This window comes from Convolutriloba macropyga, chromosome 12 (assembly GCF_964194025.1).
Source record: "Convolutriloba macropyga chromosome 12, txConMacr16.3, whole genome shotgun sequence".
NCBI classification, from domain to species: domain Eukaryota; kingdom Metazoa; phylum Xenacoelomorpha; order Acoela; family Convolutidae; genus Convolutriloba; species Convolutriloba macropyga.
The window spans coordinates 53,971,024-53,995,388 of record NC_134479.1 but is presented as its reverse complement, the minus strand read 5'-3'; the positions used below and the strand labels follow the sequence as shown (position 1 = coordinate 53,995,388).

Here is a 24,365-nt window from a genome sequence, read left to right as displayed (position 1 = left end):
CATTTGGTGCCCATTGAGTGTAAACAGACGCTGAAAACAAACAAAATTTGTTCAGCTAAACACCTAAATTTATTGTTTTTGTTTGAGCTCTCAAATGCGACAAGACTGTGCAAGAATGCAACAAGACTGCGCAACGAGTTTGTGCAAGAATGTTTCATGAGGTTGATTCGTTTTTAATTTTCTTCAGATAAACAATGACCAAATGAAATTTAACAAATTAGGAAGAAGTTAATATAACAAAAATTGCAAGATCATGTAGCGCTAAACTTTTGATGCATAGCAAGTTCACAATTACAGTCTCAGCTTTGAACACATCCTGAGCCAAAGCTAAGTTTAATATGAAACTCAACAAACGCATTGTCCTTCTGGCAAGCTATCCCAGCAGTTTTCTGTCTATACAAGTTTTTGAAACTTAGGGATTCGGAAAATTTGTGTAATTCCTGACAACTGAAACAACAGGTGGCTCTGAATAAACATACGAAAACAACTATATAGTGTACAACCTGTTTTTTTGATAATGTAGGTACGTTGTAAAGTGTCTGTTTCCATTAAGGTACACACTATCGAATTTTTGAAGCAAGCAATTTTTGAATAAAGTATAAAAAAAGTTGCACTTCAAAAAAAGAACATATCAAAAAAACTCCTAAAAATTAGACGGGTTCGCTAAACAATAAAACCCTACATTGATTTAATTAATTAAGTACCACTTGATATACCATACCATGGATTTCTTATTTGTTAATTAAGAAATTAACATTGAGTTGAAAGTTACTGAGTTAACGTATACAACATAGCTTCAGCGTTTTTTATATCTTCGAAAAAACTTAAAACACTTAATGAATTGTTGAAAATATTAGCGGCTAAATTCTATCGGTCTGTGTCAGTCAGGACACATTACCTTGAGATAGAGAAAAGCTTCTGTTGTTTATGCTCAGCGAGTCTTCTCTAGAGATAAGAATTGTTTTCAATTTTTAGAGAAACAGAAACAGCTTTTTGTAGATAGTTAGTAAGCAAATGGTAACATTTGAAGGTATTAAAAGGAAGTAGTAGTAGTTACTAGTGTAACTTAGAACCAATAAGTAGTTGTAGTAGATATTAATAGTATCTAGTAGTAGTTGTAGGTAGTACTAGTAGGTAGCAGTAGTAGTAATAGTAGGTACTAATTGTAGATAGTAGTTGTAGATAGTAGTAGTAGGCAGTATCAGTAGTAGGTAGCAGTAGTGTTGTGTTCAATTCCGAAATGTTCGCCAGGCTTCATAACCCAATATGTTATACAGACTCTGTCGCTTTAAATTTCAAATTCCTTTGGATGTTACTCTTTTCGATGCTCTATCAAATATCGTTACGGTGATGTTATTTTAAAACGTCGACAGAACAATAAGTAATCCAAAATTTTAACACAGGGTTACTGAATGCACAGAAAATTTGATTCAAGAAAGAACAATAATGAACTCATTCGATTTTTATTGGCTTGGAGTGCTCTGATATTTTACTTCCAGTGTTTAATAGTTGAGTATATAAATATTCAGTATGCTGGAACCATTTACTGAAGAAGCCGTTCGCTTTTGTTTAAGATTTCAGTCAAAGCACGCATTATCCGTTAGTGTTATTCCCAATACGCAAACAAGACTTATTCGCTACTGAAGCTGTTTCTAGCAACCCCCCGCAGATACAAAGCTTGTGTTCTTTCTTGCTTAATTGATCAAGTGGCAAATTAACTTTTGAAATTTTAGCTATTTTTACAGTTCCAGTGGTAACTACTCTTCTTGTACATCATTACACTATTTGTTTGATTCAAGCTCTTGACGAATTCCTATCATTCTACTTTATTCAACTAACACGTTCAGCTGCTCCTGCATATCATAGTTTTTCCACCAAATTTTTCGGTTTTTTACAGAATTTAATCTTTTTACTTAGCTCAATTTATTGTTTATCTCTCAACAATTTATCTCAAAAAATTTTTTCCTGTAAATAATCTTGCTCAACCCTAGAAGGGTAGCTGAATGCGTATAGAGAAATTTGTTTTCAAAAAAGCATGCCCAGAACATCAAAATTTGTTTTTGTCTTCTGTGTTGTAACATTTTATCATTTTCTTGCCAAGTAGTAAATGACAAAGAGCATGAATTTGTTTTTTTAAGAAAAATCTTAATAGTTTTTTATTATGGCAGCTAGATAGGAGAAGAAATTTCAGTTTTCAACAAAGCATGCTCAGAACATTGAAAAGTTGTTTTTGTCTTCTGTGTTGCAACATTTTATCATTTTCTTGCCTAGGGTTAAAAGACAAAAAGCATGAATTTTTTTTTCGTAAAAAATCTTGATAGTTTTTAATATGGTAGCTAGATAGGTGTAGAAAATTCAGTTTTCAACAAAGCATGCTCAGAACATCAAAAACTTGTTGTCGTCTTCGTTTGTGACATTTTGCTTGCCAATGCTTAATGGAACAGAGTTTAGCTACGCTGAATGTCAAAATCCGTGTGCAAGATATAATTTTATTGGATGGTGGAGACAAATAACAACATTCTTCAAGGCAATTAAATTGCCCTCCAGGAACTTATCTCCCCCTCTCTCTATCTCTCTCCCTCTCTCTATCTCTCTCTCTCATCGGATTGCAAACATATGATTACATGAGTACATAAACACATTCAGACATATATAAATACATTTCACTGTATAGATATAGAAAAACATACACACATAAAACCAAGAACGTCTTGACATATACACACATTTACAATTTCTACTCACAGACATACACTTCAGCTTATACTCATAGAAACATATTACTAAACTTAAGCACAGTTATATTTACTTATAAACAGATATACACTTTCATATATACTTTCATTATACACATGAATACGCATAATTATATAAAAAAAACTCTCATTCTTTCGTTTCTTTCAATTATTCATTCCTACATAAACATAACAATTTTGAACACATGTAAGCAAATATACGTACCTGTTTTGATAGAAATATACATAGTTACACATGTATATAAAAAAAATAAAGCCAAACTTTCCACATCACACTGAACATTTGCAAAAGTATTGTCAACAAAAACTGCTTCTGACTGCTCTTTGACTTCTTTCAGACTACTTCAAAAACTGAGTTTTTCATGTCCTATTTGGTTGAACGAAATGAAGTCCACAAAAATCATTTTTGAAAGCTCCTTCATTGCGAAAAATCCATTTCATGCCATTTTAGGGCTTCAAAAAATTTTGAAAGTTTTTTTCAAAAAATTCGAAATTTTGATATGTTTCGACCCCTATACTACTTAGGTGAAAAAAGTGAAGTCAACAAAGAATCACTTTTGAGTGCTCTTTCATAGCGCAAAATCCATTTCAGACCATTTTAGGACTTTGAAAAACTTGGAAAAATTTTCGAAAAAATTTTTGAAATTTTTTGAAAAATTTTAGGCTTCTGGTGTCTTATATTAGGTTTTTTATGTTTTCACCAAAAAGATTTAGTGAGAGTTCAAAACCTAGGTAACACCTAAATCTATATACAGCGAACATTTCAACAGCGGATATCTGCCATGTTACTGGAGGGCGGGGGGTCCGGACACCCCCCTACAAGAACTCTCACCACCGAAAAACTGATTTTCTCTTAGTGAAAGCAAGTTTTTTGGTTAAGTTTCGCCAGTCAACTTAACCCAAGAACTTCTCTCAGGCTGGCGAAACTTAACCAAAAAACTTGCTTTCACTAAGAGAAAATCAGTTTTTCGGTGGTGAGAGTTCTTGTAGGGGGGGTCCGGACCCCCCCCCCTCCAGTAACATGGCAGATATGAATACTACTACTGATAGATGTGAAATTTGGCTTTTGTTTGGAACACAAGCAGAGACAAAATCTGATCTGACGTAAAACTCTCAAAGGTGGTTGTCTTCTACGGTTTAATCAGATGCAAGATTCCATAATTCAAACTCTTTTTTCTGACAAATTTATTGATGGACTAGCCGAATATCAAACTTTTAGACAATTCTCTTTTAAGTTCTTGCTTTTTTTTACCAAAACCCAATCGTTCAAGTCACCAAGTTTTTAAATTAAACAATGTGTATTGTTGAGGCCAAGTTGCGTGTAGTTCAAAGCTTTTCGGAAATAAGTTGGCTTATCAGTTAATCCATAAAAACCCGTTTTGAAGCAATATCTGCCGGTCGTATGTATCTTCAATAAATACTGTCGTGGTCTCGAGCACGAGTAACAAGAATTTTATTATTTTAAAAATTGAATTCAAAGTGCCCTAAATGTACAAAATTTTACAGGTATTTATAGTCCGTATCAGTATGAAAAATTACAGATCCGTCTAGATATAGATAAACTGATATCGGTTAATTTACACCTCTTAACCCATAACAGTTTATCTACTTCTAGACGGATCTGTAATTCCCCTTGTTTTCCCCTTGCCGTATATGGCAAGTACTAGTGCAGTTTTTTGCAATTAACACATGGTTCTCCCTACCAGAGAACATGTCATTTCTATCTACTGGGAGGGTAGGAGAGTTGGTTTTTGATCATATCTGGTGGTGGGAAGGTTTAATCTATCATACTAATTTATGTTTATGTACACTGATAAACTTTTGGCATGAGCAAATTTGAATCGCCAAATTAGAAGCCATTATTAAAATTCACTTTACCAGACATCATGTAAGAAAGTTTTTTTTATATATATCGAAGTTTCAACTTAAGTTGCTAAGTTCGCCACTTCTCGATATATCACATCCTCCCTCCTTTTTTAGCAAGTTTGTAAGAATAGCTTCTCCAAATCTTTCTGGTTGTTTTTTATTTCTGCTTGAAGTTCTCGAGGCCACCGAAGGTTGTTCCACTTCAACTACTGAGGTTTCTTCAGTACAGTTGGGTGATGCCACGTCTATGTCGTCCCTACTGCTCTCACACAGTGAGTCAGTGGATTCAGTCTTGATGTCGTCAGGTTCAAGCCGTGCAATTTGGTTGTCACTAACAAGCACTGTCTTGTTCGAATTTTCCGGCTGAAATAACGAAGTGTTCATTCCTTTGCAGATAATGAAAGTAGCTGGAACCATTGGTGCACTGTTCGTTGGTTTGAAGAGGACCCGTTCACACAGATCAAAATCAGTGACTGCTGGAAGTCTTACTTTGCGTCCCAGTTGCAGTTCTACAGGAGTTTTGCCCCGCGTCTTGGATGTGTTCCGATGTGTCACCAAAGCCCGCTAAGCGCCAAATGACACATTCAGTTTTGGACTCTAGGCTTGAATAGCACGTTTCACTGATTGGACCGCTCGTTCAGCGATCCCATTTGCTCTTGGATGGTAGATGAGAGATTCCATCTTTTTAATCCCCAGTGATTCACACCATTGCTTTAGGTCACTGCTCACAAACTCAGGACCATTGTCTGATACTATAATTCTTGGTATCTCAAATCTTGCAAAGATTTGACTCAAGTGCACCTTCACTGTTTGTGAGGTTCTATTTCCCGCAGGAAAGGGTTCTATCCAACCTGATCCCGCGCCTACTATCACAAAGATATTACCTTGATCCTTAACGTAGCCCCAGTCCATATGGAGTCTTTACCAAAATTCAGCTTCCGGCCAAGTAGATACTGTTTTCCCCAGGCTAGGCCTGTTTTCTTGGCATTCATTACATTTACTAATATATCGAAGAACATCTTGACTGATGCCGGGCCAGCAAGCCATCATTCGAACTGCTGTCTCAGTTGCATTTTTGCCTGGGTGAGTCTCATGAGCTTTGGCCATCACTATGGGTCTTAGTTTGGGTGGAATGAAAGGCACAACTCCTCGAAAGGTGATTCCATTGTGAATGGTCAAGGCGTCTTTCTGTTGTTCAAATCCTTTCTCTGCTTCCGAGCACTGCTTCCAGATGCCCCTTTTTATTCTTTTGATGACATCTTGAAAGCGACGATTCAATCCCAGCTCAGTTTTGATGTCTGACTGGGTCAACAGGTCGGAATGGACGAAGTAGATATTGTCAGAGCAAAGCAAATCAATGTCATCGTCGTCGTCAAAGTCTAGTCTACTCAAAGCATCAGCGTGGGGGATCTGTTCTCCGGGTGTATATTTCAATTCGAAGTCAAGTCCCATCAGCGCTATCGCTCATCTTGTAATTCTTGCTGATGCTGTTTTCGGAATTTCTTTGTCTGGGGCGAAGAGATATTTGAGAGGTTTGTGGTCAGTCTGTATAGTGAAACTTCAGAGTAGGAATCGTTTCAATCTTGTGACCACAAAGACAATTGCATGTGCCTCTCGCTCAAAATTGGAGTTATTTTGTTCGGCTTGTGACAACTTTCTCGAGACGTAGATCACAGGATGTCCTTCTTGCAAGAGTAGCCCGCCTATAGCTTTCTCTGAGGTGTCTGTTGTGACGGTTGCTTCCTTCGTCAAGCTGTAAGGCTGTACAAGTGGGTTAGCACATAACTCGTTTTGATGTTTTCAAAAAGCATTTTGCTCTTCCTTTTCCCATCTGAATTCTTCTTTTCGAATTTCGTTTATGGGTAGCATTTTTGTTGCAAAATCTGGTATCATTCGACCATAAAAATTTGCTAAGTAGACAAAGAACTCGAGTTGTTTCATATTTGATGGCGGTTTTACATTTTTGATTTTCTCAATATGTTTAGGATTGGGTGCTATTCCTTCTTTGGAAACAGAGTAACCAAGAAAACTTACGCTTGAAACTGGTTTTGAGTTGGATTTCTTCTCATTGATGGTGAAATTTTTTTCAGGTAGCTGACTCCTGACTGCAAGCATTCGTTTCTCGTTTTGAACCTTTGTTGTTCCATATACCAGGATGTCGTCTTGGAAGATCACCACACCCTTGATTCCTTTGAGAGTTGACCCAATGCAATTCCGGAAGATTGATGAAGAGTTCTTTATGCCCTGAGGAAGCCTGCACATCTTGAACAATCCTTGCGATATGTTGATTGTGCATATTTCTTTTACATCCTCGTCCAGCCCATGGAGATTATGGAAAATGGTCTCCATGTCTGGGATTGGATAGTCCTCTTCCATAACTTTGCCATTGATGTGAAGTTTCAGATCCACGCATAGTCTCAGAACTCCATTTTTCTTCCGCTGCCACACAACTGGTGATGCATTTGTGACCCCACCATGTTGTACTGGCTCCAGGATGTCCAGTCGTACCATTATCTCAAGCTTCTCTTTGACCCTGTCTTGAAGAGGTAGAGGTATCTTTCTGGCTTTGCAGAGCATTGGCTATGATCACTGTATGAGTTACACTTGCGCTTTGTATCCTTTGACTGCAGGTAGTCTTTCATCACTCACTGCATTGATGCCTTCTTGGGGTAGTATGTCTCTCCCAAGTAGCCAAAATTTTTTGTCGGATTGCACAACTGCTAGTTGTTGCCTATACTTGCTTCCGTCCCACTCAACATCACATTTTAGTGATCCCAGAAGCGTCAGTTGATGACCGTTATAGGCCTCAAGACGTGTGACTTTCCCATTTAACTGAGGTTTATCGAGCTCATTCCAGATCAATGATGATATCACGGTGCTATCAGCACTGGTATCAACTTGCATTTTTATTTTATGATCTTTTACAGTAATGTACTCCCGAGTCGCCGACATGTTAAACGCGTTTTCCCGTGTATAGTACATTCCCATCTCCATTTCGGATGATGTTCGACCAGAAAACTTACTCTCTTCCTCGCAGAAATTATTGTGCTGGTCTGACTTACTTGACTTAGGCTGGGTTTTACTTCTGCACATTTTTGAAAAGTGCCCCACCTTTTCACAGGTGTCACATTTCTTGTTCAAGCCGGACACGGCTTGCTACTGCGAGGCTTAGCTCCACATCTATTACACGATTGCCTTTATTACCAGTGAACTTTTCACTAGGTTTTCTGAAGGTCTTTTTGAAGTTGTATCCCACTTCCTCTTTTATTACAAATGGTCTATTACCTGTTGAGGAACTCGCAAAGCCATTGCTTGACTTCTGAACTGTAAGTTTTCTGTCAATTCAGACACAGACATCGTTGGCTTAGTTTTAATGCCGTCTAATAGTCTTAATTTTGCCTCAGGGTCTCTCAAACCTGAGATAAACTTAATTTTTACCAACTCATCCTCAGGGTTGGTTACTGTTTTAAGTTTTTCGAAGTCACAATAACGTGCTTCTTCCCACAGACGTGCTAGAAAATCGTCGTCAGATTCTTCAACGCCTTTGATAACGGACAGAAATTTAGCCCTTTCTGCCGTTTCTACTCTCTCTTTAGAAATTTAGTTTTGAATAGCTTGTCTGATCTCTTTAAAAGGAGTGTCTAACAATTTTTTAGGGCTGATAAGGCTCCTAAGTTTAAGAAGTGCGTCCTGGCCGCATATACTAAGAAAGAGATTTGTTACTTGTAGGTCCAAGATCGTACCATCGGTGTTGACTTTATCTTCTTTCTTCTCTGCGCGACATTTCGCCACAAAAAGAAATGATCCACGCAGTACAGGATTCAGCATTCTGAAGATCCAAGGTTTGTCGGTCGTTTGGTGGTCTGAACACCATTGTCGTGGTTTCGAGCACGAGTAACAAGAACTTTATTTTAATAATTGAAGTCAAAGTGGCCTAAATGTACAAAATTTCACAGGTATTTATAGTCCGTATCAGTATGAAAATTTACAGATCCGTCAGTTCCAATATTGTACGTTGCCCATTTTCCCAATACTACCCAAACAGATGGAAGCTTTCTTACAACCCTTGTATTCAATGGGTGATTCTATCATCCCGATTCTTAGGCGTTTTTCAAAAGTGCGCAGATCTTACAATCCACATGGCTGTCGGTGAAATTTGAGGGTTTGTTTTGCAATTTCTAGGAACACGATTGTCCATGAGCTGTCCAAATGTGCGTCATTTTGCTTTGTTTTACCAATTGGAAGGTCTAATTGTTATATGATAAAAAATCTTGTTTTACCTTCAATCAAAGCATTATAGACGTCTGAAGCTTTTAAATTTGAACTGAAATCTTTATTTTAATTTTCTATTTATTTCACTTTGTTGTTAAGCTGTTCCTTGCTAATGTTGTAAATATTCTCCTGTTGTTGTTGTTGAAGATTATTTTGTTTTCGTAATCTTTTGTTTGCAGGAAACCTTGTAAAAGTGATTTGGTAATCAAATTATTGCAAGCTTTACCAAATGCTGGACACTGTCGATGGTTGGCGACCCAATTGATTCCTCAATATCGCAAGTAAATTAGGCTAATTCGATATCATGGCAGCATGGCCCGAGCACAGTCGACTTCCGTTTAGACTTGTGTGTAGTTTGCATTAATTTTGCCCAAAATTCCATTCACACGCAGACCATGAAACACATCTATACTTCGGTGAAACAAGTGAGCTCAAAACAGACATTCTAGCATTTTGTTTAAAGTATAGCTGTCTGTGCCCGACGTACTGGCCGACAAACCGTTTATCTGACCACAAAAAGAGAAATTTAGCAGACAGTTAACGTAAAATGCGCTATTAGATTAATACTAAGCTCTGATTGGCCAAATTTAAACGGTATATCGTAAGCGGGAAAATATACGGCTCAATTTTTTTCAATTCGCGTAACGAAGTCCAGCTGTTGTTGCAGAACCACCAGGGGGAGGGGGTTGGCCACAGATAGGCCAATTGGATCGGCCCCTAACAAACACTAATAATGGTCAGCCGGACCAGTGATCTACCGACCAATGAGGTTTTTTTTATTATTTATAATAAAAAATTTTATTTATGATAAAAAATTTTTTATAATAAAATAATAATAACATTAATTATTATTATTATTATTATAAAAATGTGATTGTCTCCTTGTCGGCTAAACGCCCTGTTGGCTAATAATCATCTAGCATCATGGTGCCTGCTCTTTAAGTAGTTATGGTTAGAATGACGAATAAGAGCTGGAGATACAATCATTAAAGTTAAAGTTATAAAAGCAAAAATTTAACATGATTAAATTGCATATGCTGGATGGAGTGGGCTGGGAGAAACACATAACTAGTTCCAATAAACTGGTAATTTATTTCTAGGAGAAGTTTAATTTTGTTTTTGTACCTAGATGGAAAATTTGTTTTGTAACCTCCAAATTGTATGTATAAGGCAATAGTGGGATTACTAGCCTGCATGAAAAAAGAACAGCACCAAAATGCTTTTTATTCAGTTCTTTAAAGTTGTCACAGTTGTGAAATTATTCAATAATTACATGAAAAGTAGTCGATTTTGTTATATTATTAATTAGCAGTCTATTAAACAGTCAAACAACTAAAAGCTGTTTCGAGGCGTGATATATTTCAGCATAAAGTTCCTTCGTCTGAAAAGTCAGTTCGTGCATGCAAATATTTTGCAAGACTTTCAGTTGAAGAATTCGTGCTGTAGGACTTGATTGACACTGAATCGATATTCCGGGTTCACTGCCAGCATATTTCCTAGCAAATCTTTCAACTCAGGCGAAGCTTGTCGAGGAATGTTGAATTTATCTTGCCGTCCACGAGTACTTCGGTGCTCCTTTCCACCCAAGCACTCGTACACTATCAATCCCAGGCACCAAATATCGCTTCTGGAATCGTAGTTATGACTACCGCCTCTGCGTTCAGGAGCCATGAAGTCAACGTAGCCAATAGACGAAGGAACGATATTAGCATCCGGTGATTTTGTAATCAAACCTAAATCTCCAATTTTCGCCACGATGTCTTCCAACTGGGCTGTTTGCAAGCTTCCTCCGGACTGCAGTTTCAAAAGAATGTTAGGCTTCAAATCACGATGGATGTAACCCTTGTCATGGATATACTTCAATCCATACGACATTTGAAGTAGAAATCTTTTCACAGCCTCGTTGGAGAGTTGTCCACCTTTCATTTGAATATACTTGGCCAAGTTTCCATCGCAGAGTTCCATAACTAGGTACAGTTCTCTCCCCACCTAAATTAAATCAGAGTGAATAAAAATGTTATTCTTTTGTGCGTAATAGTGTGGCCTATGATCAGATGTCTCACAGCTATACAGCCATCACAACTGTTTTTTACATTTTAAAATCTAAATGACACACTCTAAAAATTTCAGGTAAATTTACGTGAAAAAACACCTGAACTTACCCGACTTACCATACTCTTTTAGGTAGATTTGTATCACCTGAACCGAACCTGAACATTTTATATTAAAATGAACCGTAACTTGAATAAATGAGTTGATGTTTCGCCTAGAATGTGTTTTTGTTGAGCTTTAACTTTGATTTGTTTGAAGATAAATTTTTGTCGTTTCGCTGCTGAATGCAATGAAAAACTATATTCATGTAAACACACCTGATCTCGTTCAGGTAAAAATTTACCTGAATCACAGTTCAGGTGTGGTTCAGGTGCCTTTACACCAGAAATTCACCTGAACTTCCGAATACCTGAACCCGGTTCAGGCAAAATTTACCTGAACTTTTTCTAATAAGCACCCTTGTTCAACAATTCCAAACTTATTGATCTAATTAAGAATGCTAACTACAATATTCTGCAACAAACGCAGCTTCTGGTTAAATAAAGGACCGTGATGGACAAAGGTGAGGTCAGCAAACCAATGCTGCGTTGTCCAATTCCGATTACTTTAGCCAGATTTCTAAAAAATCCTCTTGCAGTTTCCTTTATCTCAATTATGAACCCGACTTAGTCAAGAAAACCAGTATGATTGAAAACATGATTACTGAAAAGGTAAGGCAGGTCTGCAATTTTTAAACAAAATTACATTAAAGAATTAGTGCAAAGCAAATATACATTATCAACATAAATCGCTCGCCGCAAATTGCCAGAAAATAGCAGCCTTGAATTTGTTGTTACATACTCTTGTATCTTAATGAGAGGATACAGGTGCTAGTATCAATATCAATAACCATTACAGATGTTTACTAACACCTATAAGAACAAAGTTTAAGTAGCGGGCATCTAAAATTGGGCTTATGGTTTTATCCCGTTTCTACTTTTTTTTTCGTTTTAGATTACTTTGCGGAGCAACTGCTGTTTAATAGCACTTTCAGTATATTTAAAGAAGAATGAAACTGGCCTAGAGAAGTCAAAAAGAATTCAATTAAAATGTCGAAAAAGCGGCAGAATGAGAATGGAAACAAATTTTTATTCGACGAAAAGAACATAACAGGACAAGTCCTGATACAACTCAAAGAATATTACTTGACTTGAAAAAAAAACTAGGCTAGCAAGGACGATGAATGGATGGGGAAAACCATTAAAAAAATCAAATGCAAAAAAAAACGGTAAAAATAGATATCAAAAATGCCGCATGTGAACAAAAAGCCACAGGCGAGAAAGCGCATTGTCGCTCAAACACTGTTTTCTCAATCTTCTGCAAAAATAAGCGCGAAAAAATTTAACTCCGCAAAGCTGCTTCCTTTTTCGATCCACTTCCTATTTCGGCGAGACTAAAATCATTGCTAATTTTACTTCGATAATTATGAAAACGCATGAACAGAAAAGGCAGAGCCCCAATACAATTCAAATTCTTTGATTTTTATTAGCAGGAAAAGTTGTCGTTCAATTCAAAAATGTTTTTAATCAAACAAAAGAATTGACCTAAAATGGACAGAAAATGGATTGGTGAAAACGCTCAGAACGAAATCCAGTAAAAAACTTTAAAAAGCAAAATTCGAAGTCAAATTGCAGCATAAGATTAAAAATCCAGAAGCGAGAAGGCAAATTTTTGTTCTAATACCCTTTTTTAACTCTTTTTTAACAATTAAACATAATTTGAAAAAATCACGCCAGACACCACTCGCTTTCCACTACACTTCCTTTTCCGGCGTGGAGCTAAATCGCTACTCCAATTTGACTTCCAAAAATCATAAAAATGCGTGAACTGATCTTTAAAAAAAGATAGCCGTAAGAACTCTGGAAACGACTCGATGTAGACAAAAACCCTCCCGACAGACAACTGACGGATAATCTAACAAAATCAGTTTAAGGGAAAACCCGGGAAAAGGGAACGATAACGAAGGACGAAATGAAAAAAAAAATATTTCAAAAATTCTGTAACAAAATTACCTAAAAATGTGCAAAAAGAATTTCCCATCCAATATCCTGAAAAAAATATTAAACTCCTTTTTAGAGCAATAAACCACCCAGTACTTGGCAAAAAATGCAAAATAAAAAAATGAATATTGAAAACACGAACAAAAACAAATTCGTAATATCTTTATGAAAAGTGCCCTATCTGGCTCACAAGTCTTCTCAGCCATTATTCCACAAAAAATATCAATTAACTCTTCCGCTAGACCAGGCATGCACTCAAAACTCAACGGAGCAATTTTAAAAAACAATTAAAATGGAAAGAACAAAAACCTAAAAACTAGAAAAATATGAACAGTTTATCTCAGTGAGAATTGCCATGTTTAACTTTTAAATCGTCATTTCATACCAGAAACACCTAGAGAGTAGCTCTGAGTTAAGAAAAGATCAAGAAAATCTACAACCAAAAGCATAAATCAGAAGAATTAGGTGAAAATTTAATACAGCAAAAATTTGCTCAAATTTACTCAATTTTCTGTAACAAAAACAAATGAAATCAAAAAACAACCAGAACTGCTAGAACAGCGAATTTTAACTACATAAATACCCAAATGCTATAACAATTTGAGGTAGAAGGCACTATAAAATCGCATAACAAACGCCTAAAAAAGCAAGGCAAACAAGGCAAACTGGTAAAAGAAAATAGCTTAACATCTAAAAGAGTAATATTTGCTTCAAAATGGTCAAAAATGCTTCGAAAAGCACTATTAAAAGATTAGATAATTCAGAGACAAAAGATTAGACAAAAAACTGCTTTGAAAAATCCGCAAGTGATTAAAAACTTTCGTTCGCTTAGTGAATTTTATGTCATCACTCTTCTAGCTATTTCAGAAACGCCGAGGATAATAGGCAAAAGCTGATTAGGCGAAGCTAAATTTGGTAGCCATAAGGTAGATATCTTAAACTAACTTTTTGCGGAAATTAGTTGAAAAAAATTAGGGTAGTTAAAGACAGTACTTCAAAATGTTCTTGACGCTACAACGTGCACAATTATCCCTAACAATTGATTTAACCTTAAAAATAGTGTAGCAAACATGCAAAATGTTCCATTTTCAAAATTTTCATTTTTTTTAACTCTCGGTAATATCCGAGAACATTTTGTTAAAATATAGTGTGGAAATAGAAAAAAAAGGTGTTTTTATTAAACAAAAAATGCTTCATTCTCAATATTGTAAAACTATGCGACGCTGGTAAATTCGAGAAAGATGTTATGCATAACTGTGGGATAGAACTGACCTGCAATGCTGCAAATTTCCAATATTAAAACTCTTTTTCGGCATTTTTGTACGCTATTAGCATGTTAAGAATCGTTAGGTACACTTGAGTAATTTGTAGCGTCGAACGGATTTGGAAGTAGTTTTTAACTGTTTTAATTGGTTTTGGTCTAATTTCCGCAAAAACAATGAAAATTTTCGCCTAACGGCAAAACAATTTCTTCGCCTGATCGAGTTTTCGCCTAATATCACATTCCCCAAAATAACCGATCAAAAAACGCTCCACCAACACTCCTCTCTGAGTCGTACACAGTGCCGAAAATAATTCAAATTCTTAGAACTGTAGAAAATTAGGAGCCAAATAAAATCCGACTAAGACCTAAGATGAGGGCGGCTATTAATAAAAATACAACACGGGTGAAACAATTTCCCCTCTTCTTGACAAAACTGTGTTCAATACGATATGTAGACAAACAAAAGCATGCTTTCGCAGTGGTACCAGCATAAAGATTTCCAGACGTTCAAGTATAATCCAGGCCGTATATAATCAAGGCCTGTTCTTTTCCGTTTGTGCCCCCCCCACCCCCTAATTACAGAGCAAGTGTCATTACATGGTAAATCAAACTGTAAAAACATTGCACGTGCTTCTGGGGGGTGCAAATAATTTGCACCCACTAAGCTGGGGGGGGGGCACAAACGGAAAAGATCCTCAAGGCCATAATTTTCAGATAATCAAGGCCATAATTAAACCCATGTGTGATACTATTTTTAAAATCTTACTTCGTCTGTATCATACAGAGCTACGATGTTGTCCTTCAGTGATGTTGTCCTTGTCTCATTCGAGAAGTCCTCCAGTGCCTGAACTTCACGCCTTCCGCGTTTATCAGCAGCATCAGAGAATAGCTTCTGGACTTTTACTGCAACCTGTTGACCAGTAGACTTGATACGACCCCGATAAACAGCCCCGAAGTGTCCTTCCCCCAGCTTCTTGGAGGTATCGTAAGAGTAGTCATTGTCGCATATACTCTGAAAAGGACAAAATTGTCGAAGACTATACGCGAAGTAAACCCGAAAAATTGGACTTCAAGCTTTTTGTAAAATTTTGTAGAGAGTATTAACATTATAAGTTCAAAATGCGTTCTAACCTTCTCTAAAAAACTTCTCTAAATGCTTATATGCACGAATTTCAACTTACCACTTCTGGCATTTTCGGAGTTTGAAAAACATTTTTTCTTTCTTTCTCTTATAAACAGTAGTGGATAAAACAAGGGATTCAACCACCAGTAAAATTTGTCCCTTTCTCCTAACGCTAATCGCGCATGTCGAATCGGGCCAAATTTTACTGTTTGTTGAATCCCTTGTTTTATCCACTACTATATATTAGCTCTAAATTCAATAAAAAAATCAATTAAAATCAAAAATAAAAAACAAAAAATCAAAAAATCAAAGCAAAATTTACATTTCACTCTTTAAGAGTGATTCACTCTTATTCGGAGTGATCCCCAGTAGAGAAGATCGCTCTTTTTCGCTCTTAAAGAGTGAATGCCTCTTTTTTGATATTTTTTTATACTTTTTATTTCAAATTATCTATACTTTTCAATAAATTTATATTTTCGTTTATTTTTTCTATATTTATTCCATTATTAATAAGAAATGATACAAAATTATAGTATTTACATGAACAACTATCAATGAAACTGCTTCGCACATCCTTTGTTTGGTTAATAACTAAAGGACTTACAGCTCTAGGACTTTGCCAACTAGGATTAATTGTTTTATCCGCGAAGCGGTTACATCGATCAGTTATATTTCTACTAATTCCTCTAGTCAATTATATATCTGGATGTTGTTTCTTTACAAGAGCCCGTATCCCATCATATCTCACAACAGAAGTACAATATGGACAATTAACTTTAGCTGAAGTACAACTTCTACATGTATACTATAGTGAACCATAATGTATGACATGCCCATAAATTACATATTAAGCGCATAATTCGAAATTTTCATAAACAAAAAGGAGAACAAAAAGAGATGGTTACTAATAGTAAACCGGATTTTAACAATATAGAGAAAGCATCATAAATAATGATGGGAATCATCATAGAATTTAATCTTGACGAGACACGTCAAGGAATGTTTGTTCATGACGGGATTCGTCAAAGCAGGTAAACCTGTTATCTGTTAGTTTAACTAACAGGGACCCATGCGGTAGAAAATAACTATGAGAAAATCCCACGGAGATTAACAAAAATGGGTGAAAATAACCTAAGATTAATTGACCATTGATAGGACTGAAACCAAAGAACATATTCAAACCTAAACCTTACACAATCGAGCTGCCTCTCTTTAATTGCTTTACATCTCTCATCTTCACAAATCTTCTAATATTTACAAGCAATTGATCTAATTTTGTATTAAACTGATTGAACTTTTACATTTGCTCCATTAAATTCAAGTCTGAAACTTGGAAAATTTTCCTCAGTAACTCCGAGGTTTAAAGTGCTTAGGAATAACATCCAACCCAAACCGTAACCGTTGACAGTGCACGGATATTACACTGGCAACAGAGATTTAAAGGAAAGTTAACATTTTAAAATCTTTAACAAATTTGTCGGTAGGGAGACGCAAAAAAAAGCACTTTAACCCCAAAAACTCCGAGAATCGAATTATTGTCGATACTAAAACAAAGATTTGGGATATCAAATCTTCAATTACCACCCATTTCCACCAATTTGTGTGGGAGTCAATTGCAGAAGCCACAGCGGGGGACATCAGTCACAGGACATCAGTCGCAGGAAAGCAAGTGGGAATTTACTCGCGTGGTGCTATCTTTTACTCGTTGGTGGAGACAGAAACTTCTCTGAAAGGAAAGACCGCATCATACCAAGTGAGTGGAAATAAAGAGTTCTTTCTTAATTTTGTCGTTCGTAATTGGAACTGATTGCCACTGCGTAATTCCTATTAGTCAAGGAAATATTTTTTTTTGACCTTAAATGCTAATTTGAGTTCTAGAAAACGAGCGGCATAACCATTGGAAAAAAAAACAGTGCGGGATAGTCGCCTTGTTGAATCAATTGAAGCAGTTTCTGAAAGTTATATATTGACTTTTTCTGAAACTACCATTAAAAAAAGAGAATATAAAGCGAAAAAAGTTGATCAGGTAACAATAAGTAGGGGAAATTAAAAGAAAATTAAAGCACTTAATATCATCCTTGCCGTAAATAGAAAAGAAAATATATTAAAAACAGCAATAAAACAAGGAAAATCGAAGTTCAGCCGCAATCATATTAAAACAAAAAACGGAAATCAGGTGGGACAGTCGTCTATAAAACTGTAAATTAAAACTTCCTTAAAAATAAAGGAGAATAAATAAATAAGTAAAAAAAAAAGAGAGAAATACCGTATTGAAATAAGCGTTAGATTTTTATAGAGAAAAGTTTTTAAACAGTAAAAAAACAGAGAGTGCTATAGGAATTCGAAGTTAAAAATAGAAAACACCTGCCGGTGACGATCTAATTGACAATTATTTTATAGAAACTATTAATTTCAACAACTTAACAAAGTTTTAAAAGGGCACGATACAAGTAGGGGAACGATAAAATGGCAACGGGCTCAACCTCTAGAATGCTATTACCGGAAGCATTTACCGGTTCAAACGAATTGGAAAGTTACGTGACGCATTTTGAGCTATTAGCGGAACTACAAAAGTGGAAAAGAACTGAAGGAGATCCGGCTCGCGAAGTTGATGAACGGCCGCCTTACTTTGCACTTAGGCTACAAAAATCTGCCATAGAGTTCTATCGCACTCTACCGCAAGCTACACGAGAAAATTATGATGAATGCGTTAAAGCTTTTCGAGAAGACTACAGCGAAAAACCGGTCGTTTTCCGGGGACGGCTAGCTCGCCGCGTACAGCAACCAGGAGAAAAACTGACTGATTTTTTGGGAGATTTAAAGCAGTTGGCTTTGAAAGCTTACCCAACGGAGTCGCAAGACATTAGAGACCATCTCGTTCTGAGAGGATTTCTAGAAGGAATCAACCATAGTCAGGTGAGGTTAGATCTCAGAAAGCAAATTGGCGACAAGGATATGAAAATTGAAACAATTTTGGAAAGAGCATTGCATCTGGAATCTGTAACAAGAATAGAGGAGGAAGAGCAAACACCAAAAGTTGCGGTAATTAGACGAGATGAAACAAAAGATTTAGTGGAGGCCATCACCAAGCTTGTGAACCAATTGTCAGTAGATGACAAACAGCGAGAAAACCGTCGAAACCAATCTAGGGAGCGAAGTGGTTCCCGGGGACGGTGGGGTGACGACAGACGTGACAGAGGACAGCAACAAGATCGTGGGTTTAACGATCGGCGGCGATTTCCAACGCCAGGACCTAGTCACCGAGACAGATTTTTTGGAAGAGAGGAACCGTCTAGGAGGAACGACAGGCAGGGTTTCAAGTGCAGAGCCTGTGGACAAGAAGGACACCTTTCGAGGAATTGTCGAAATTGTTCCTATGTGGAAGTTCCCAACACTTGAAAAGAAACTGCCCTTTTAAAAAGAAAACCACCGAGAACTGCAATGTCATTAGAGTTTGTTCGACAAACACAATTAAATGTCTAAACGCAGAAATCATACTTCATGGGAACAGATGCGTTGGATTAATAGACAGTGGAAGTAGTATATCGCTTTTGAGCTGGTCCACATACGAAAAACTGGGAAAACCGGGAATTGTACAAACATACACAAAACGAGTGTTAACAGCCAATAACTCAGCTGTCAAAATAATAGGCAGAGTAACGCTTTTGGTACAGATGCAACCAAGACTACCGGAGGTCGAACAAGAGTTTGTGATAACGGCAGACGAAGGTATAGAATGTCTACTGGGAATTGATTTCCTGAAAACCAATAAATGCGTATTGAACTTACACGAAGAGAAACTATATAGCAGTTACTTTAAAGTTTCAATACCGCTCACCACAGAGAAAACGCAAGGTGTTCAAGTTTTTGCAATTGCGGGACAAAACACTTATATACAGAGTAAAAACGATAATCTAATCAAAATTAGATTAGCTGATGAAAACGGAGAAGAAATTCCGGGAGTGGAAGGATTAGTGGAAGCAATTGGAGATTTTGAACTAAAGACTGGTTTGCTTTTAGCCGCCTGTATGATATCAATGGAAGATGGTTGGAGTTTGATAAAAGTGTTAAATCTAACGGACGCACCAGTAACCGTGTATAAAAACACTAAAGTGGGAACTTACTTTGAAAACAAACAGAACTTAGTTGTGAATGGAATTTTCACAAATCAAAATAAGCCAAAAACATTAGAAAATTTTCAAATGGGAAAACACGCAAACTTGGAAGGTTCTAAACTAAATGACCAGCAGAAAGAGAAAGTACACGAATTGTTCACGAGACATCAACAAGTCTTCTCACGAAAATCAAATGACTTAGGATATTGTGACAAAACTAAACACCAGATTAAACTCAACAAAGATGCACAGCCGTTCAGAAGAAGTTATTGCAGTATGAGTTTTGACAAAAGAAAAGCAATGAAAAAAATTGTCGAAGATCTAGAGGATGCAAAATTAATTGAACCAACCCATTCGTATTGGGCAGCACCATCAATATTGGTGAAGAAGAAAGATGGTAGCTACAAACTAGTTTGTAGATTACAGAGGTTTGAATAAACAAATCGAGAAAACCAGTTGGCCGCTACCAAGAATAAATGACGTTATTGATTCTCTAGATGGAAATTGTTACTTTTCCAATATCGATTTGACATCGGGATATTTTCAAATGGCACTCGATGAAGAGTCACAGAACCTGACAGCCTTTGTAACTCCAATGGGACTCTACAAATGGAAGAGACTACCCATGGGTTTGGCGTCAGCGCCAGGAGCTTTTCAAAATTTAATGGAATTGATCATGTCGGGACTCTCCTATGAAGTGGCTCTAGTATACCTGGATGACATAATAATCTTCGGTAGATCCTTTGAGGAGCATCTCAACCGCCTAGATCTCGTACTTGGGCGACTTAAAGACGCTGGATTGAAAATAAAAGGCTCAAAATGCAGGTTTTTTCAGGAAAAAATTCATTTCCTGGGACACATTGTATCAAATAAAGGCGTAGAAGTGGATCCGGAGAAAGTAGCGGCAATCAGTAAAATGAAAAGCCCACGAACAATAAAAGAATTGAGAGCTATATTAGGACTAGTAGGCTTTTACAGAAGATTCATACAAGATTTCGGAAAAATAGCAGAGCCGCTTTATAAGCTATTAAACAAAAAAGAACGTTTTACTTGGAGCAAGGAATGCGAATCAGCAGTTGAACAACTACAACAAGCTTTACAGAAAGCACCGATTTTGGGTTATCCGAATGACACGGATCCCTATACGTTAACCACCGACGCCTCTTTGTTTGGAATTGGCGCAATTATTTCCCAAAGACAACAATGGGCTGAAAGAGTTATTGCATACGCAAGCAAAACGCTCAGCAAAAGTCAACGAAACTATTCTGCGACAAAACGAGAACTTTTTGCAATAGTTTATTTAACTCAACACTTCAGAAATTATCTTCTTGGACAAAAATTTTTAATTGTTACTGACCATAGGGCCCTCACGTGGTTATATAGTTTTAAGGAACCAGACGGATTATTGGCCCGGTGGATAGAAAAGCTCGGACAGTTTGACTTTGAAATCAAACACAAAGCGGGAAAAAAGATCCCTCACAGGGACTGTCTGTCGAGAGTTGCACAGACTGAAGACCAAGTCGAAGACTGCAATCAAGTGAACCAAATAAATACGGAAGAAAAAAATATCTGGTCCATTGGACTAGGGAAATCTGTTGAACAACTAGTTGAACATCAGAAAAATTTAGCCGACCTCATTATACTGAGAAACTGGATTGAGAACGGGAAACGCCCTCAAAGAAAACACATGGCAGGAGCCTCTAGGGCACTGTGGAAACTTTGGACTGATTTCAGAAACTTACGGATTGAAAATGATCTAATCAAGAGACAGAAACATATTGACGAAATTAATAACTTAACACAAATAGTCATTCAGAGATCACTTTTAAAAGAAATTCTACCTTTCCTTCATGAACATTGCGGACACTTTGGTATGGCCAAGACATTTGATCGGGTTCGAGAACGATTCTACTGGCCCGGGATGAAAAAAGATGTCCATGAGTGGGTAAGTTCTTGCGAAGAATGCTGTCAAAAGAAATCTCCACACCAGAAACACATACACAGTCTGACAACGTGGAAACCAAGTCATCCGTTCTGGCAAGTTGCCTTGGACATTATGGGACCTTTACCCGAGTCCAGCGGAAACAAATACATTCTGTTAATTGGAGATCAATTTACAAAATGGTATGAAGCAATTCCCATGAGCAACCAAGAAGCTTCAACGGTCGCTAAGGCCTTTATAAATGTATGGGTTTCAAGGTTTGGTTGTCCGGCAAATCTTCATAGCGACAAGGGCAGTAATTTTATGTCGAATCTTTTCAAGAACATGTGTAAAGAGCTGGGAATTAACAGGACTTCAACAACAGCTTATCACCCTCAAGGAAACGCAATGATAGAGCGCTCCAATTGCACAATCGAAGAGAGTCTTGCAAAATACGTGGGTGAACATCACAACACCTGGAGCGACTACCTTCCGCTAGTAATGATGGCGTACAGATCATCAATTCACTCTGTTACGAAGTACAGCCCCTTTTACCTCCTTTTTGGACGATCATGCGCGCTGCCGATTGATTGCATGTATCAAACAATACAAACCAAAATCTACCCAACTTTGAGTGATTATGTTGGTTGCTTGAAAGATGAACTACAAACGTGCCATGAGCTGGTACGGGAAAGCATGGATGTGGAGCAACAAAGACAAAAAACCTACTATGACCGTAGCACATTTGGACCACAATATGAATTAGGTGATTTAGTAATGGTGTTCAACCCCACAATAAAAACTGGCCAGACAAAGAAATTTAAATCCTTTTACAGCGGACCGCAGGTAATACGTGAAATAATAAACGATCTGAACTTTGTTATTGAGGATGTGAAAACAAAAAAACAACAAAAGGTCCACTACGATCGACTCAAACGTTTTAACAGTAGAAGTGCTACCACCGATAAAAAAGAACCTAAGAAGGGAAAGATTGAATCGAAAATAACACAAAACGACTTTACGGAGGACAATGATTTTGTGGAAATTGAAGTGGTGACCCCAAAACCGAATGACACAGAAAGAAGAGAAGTTCAACCTGAAGGAAATATTAGTCAAATTAATCCTAATACTGAAACTCACAATGAGACAGTCAAAGACGAATCGTTTCAAACACCTATGGGTGGGAGTACAAGAGAATCAATAAATACTAACACCAACAATAAGAGCAGAAGCACAAAGATACCTGCGCCCAAAGTAGCCACACAGCAGAAGCGGGATAGTCTGGTGTCAACATCCGAAAGGAGTGAAGGCGAAGAATTTCCAAATAGGAGCACGGCTTCTACTTCGCAAAATGTCACCGAACGACGATATCAGACAAGAAGTGCGTCGGGAATAACAAGACCACGGAAACTGAAAGACTATTTTTTATTCAAGGATAACGATTCAGATGAAAAATTTGATAATGATGTATTTTTTGAAAGGTGATACGACAAAATGCAGAGTGCGTGGAACCCACAATGAATCGTGCAGCTGAACTGGAAACTTCTTCAGTTGGTCAGCATATTAGGTTTTTCACAATCCTTGGAGATTGTGGGGTATGATTTTGAGAACATTCTAGACGCAGAAATTTGCAATGACGGAACCGACAAAATGTGAAACGTCACATATAAATGAGGAGCAGGTAAACAAAGGAGGACTGATCTACGCCAAAAGCAGCATGAGTAAACTAAAATACTGCATGTACAGGGCTGCATATACGGTAACTGTGCTGAAAAAAAGTAGTTGGTATGACGACGCAACTTACTTAAACAAAAAATCACAAATAATTCCAACGTTTTACCCAATAAAAGAGTCAGTCTGTCAAAATCTATGGCAGGGAAACAAAACGCGGTTACCGGGTCTTGGTGATTTTGAATTCAATGCTCCCAAAGAAGTCCTCAACGAGATGAATATTGACCGAACCGACGCTGAATTTGTTCAGAAGATATCAAAAACTTTCATGAAAGGCGGAAATGAGAGAGGAGTGAATTATGTCTACCCCGTGGATTGGATCAATCCAAAAGGTGAAACACAGAAAGGTAACATCATGATAAATGCAGAAGTTTTCTTGGGGACTTTGTTCATAGAAACTAGGGAAGCAAATGAAGGAACATGGTTATATTTTAAAGACCCTTTGAAACAGGAGCAGACCTTGTTATATCAAGGAGACACATTTGAAATAGATTCAGTACAATATCTGTTCGACCAAGACAAAAAACCAAACATCTTAACGATCGTTAAATTTTCAGACTCGATAACAGCAAAACTAGTCCGCGCTGGAAACAAAAAGTACTTGACGAGCAAATTAGACAGAAAAAGAAATTTAGTTGTCCAGTTGAAAAACAAGACAAAACATATAGACAGTTTTCTGCTTTTTGAAACAAACCACAGAAATTTGTTTTATACAACGGAAAAGTTGACGGACACGGAACAAAATTTCTCAACAACAGATATATCTGAGACAGATCTCAGGGATATAAAACTCGATCAACTTTTTGTGTGGGATTTTCGAGGCATGTTTGAAAACCTGAAAGAAATAGAGTTATTAAATTGTCACATAGAAAAACTGCACAGAGCTATGATTCTAACGACATCAATTAACGGAAATTCACACCAAATTTTCTTGAGTCAACAAAACGCTCTGGGTACACACGCAGAAAGAGCGGGAGGAATACTATATGTCCACAGGTGCGCTAAAGTAATCGTACATGTTGTCGAAAATCAGTTTTGTACGGAGGAAGTACCAGTTAGGGTGTTTTCTGACAACACTTCAGAAGTAATTAGATACATGGACCCCATTTCTAGAGTATTCTATAGAAATTTCACACTGATTAATTGCAACCCCATGTACCCGAACGCTCTTGAATTGCAGAATGGGTCATGGATAACATATGGGCGAAGGATACAATTAATTGAAA

At 37.1% G+C, this 24,365-nt stretch overlaps 1 protein-coding gene across 1 annotated transcript in view; it reads right to left on the bottom strand.

The window, feature by feature from the left end:
- Window positions 1–10,251: 10,251 nt before the first annotated feature.
- LOC142350683 (serine/threonine-protein kinase unc-51-like) overlaps window positions 10,252–24,365 on the bottom strand; it is a 69,429-nt gene continuing 55,315 nt past the window's right edge. Inside the window, exons 3-4 of the mRNA XM_075402609.1 lie at window positions 15,016–15,261; window positions 10,252–10,883 (exon numbers count right to left, since the gene is read on the bottom strand). Coding sequence (XP_075258724.1) covers window positions 10,317–10,859 — 543 coding nt within the window. The 5' untranslated portion in view covers window positions 10,860–10,883; window positions 15,016–15,261 and the 3' untranslated portion in view covers window positions 10,252–10,316. The remainder of the gene's footprint in view (window positions 10,884–15,015; window positions 15,262–24,365) is intronic.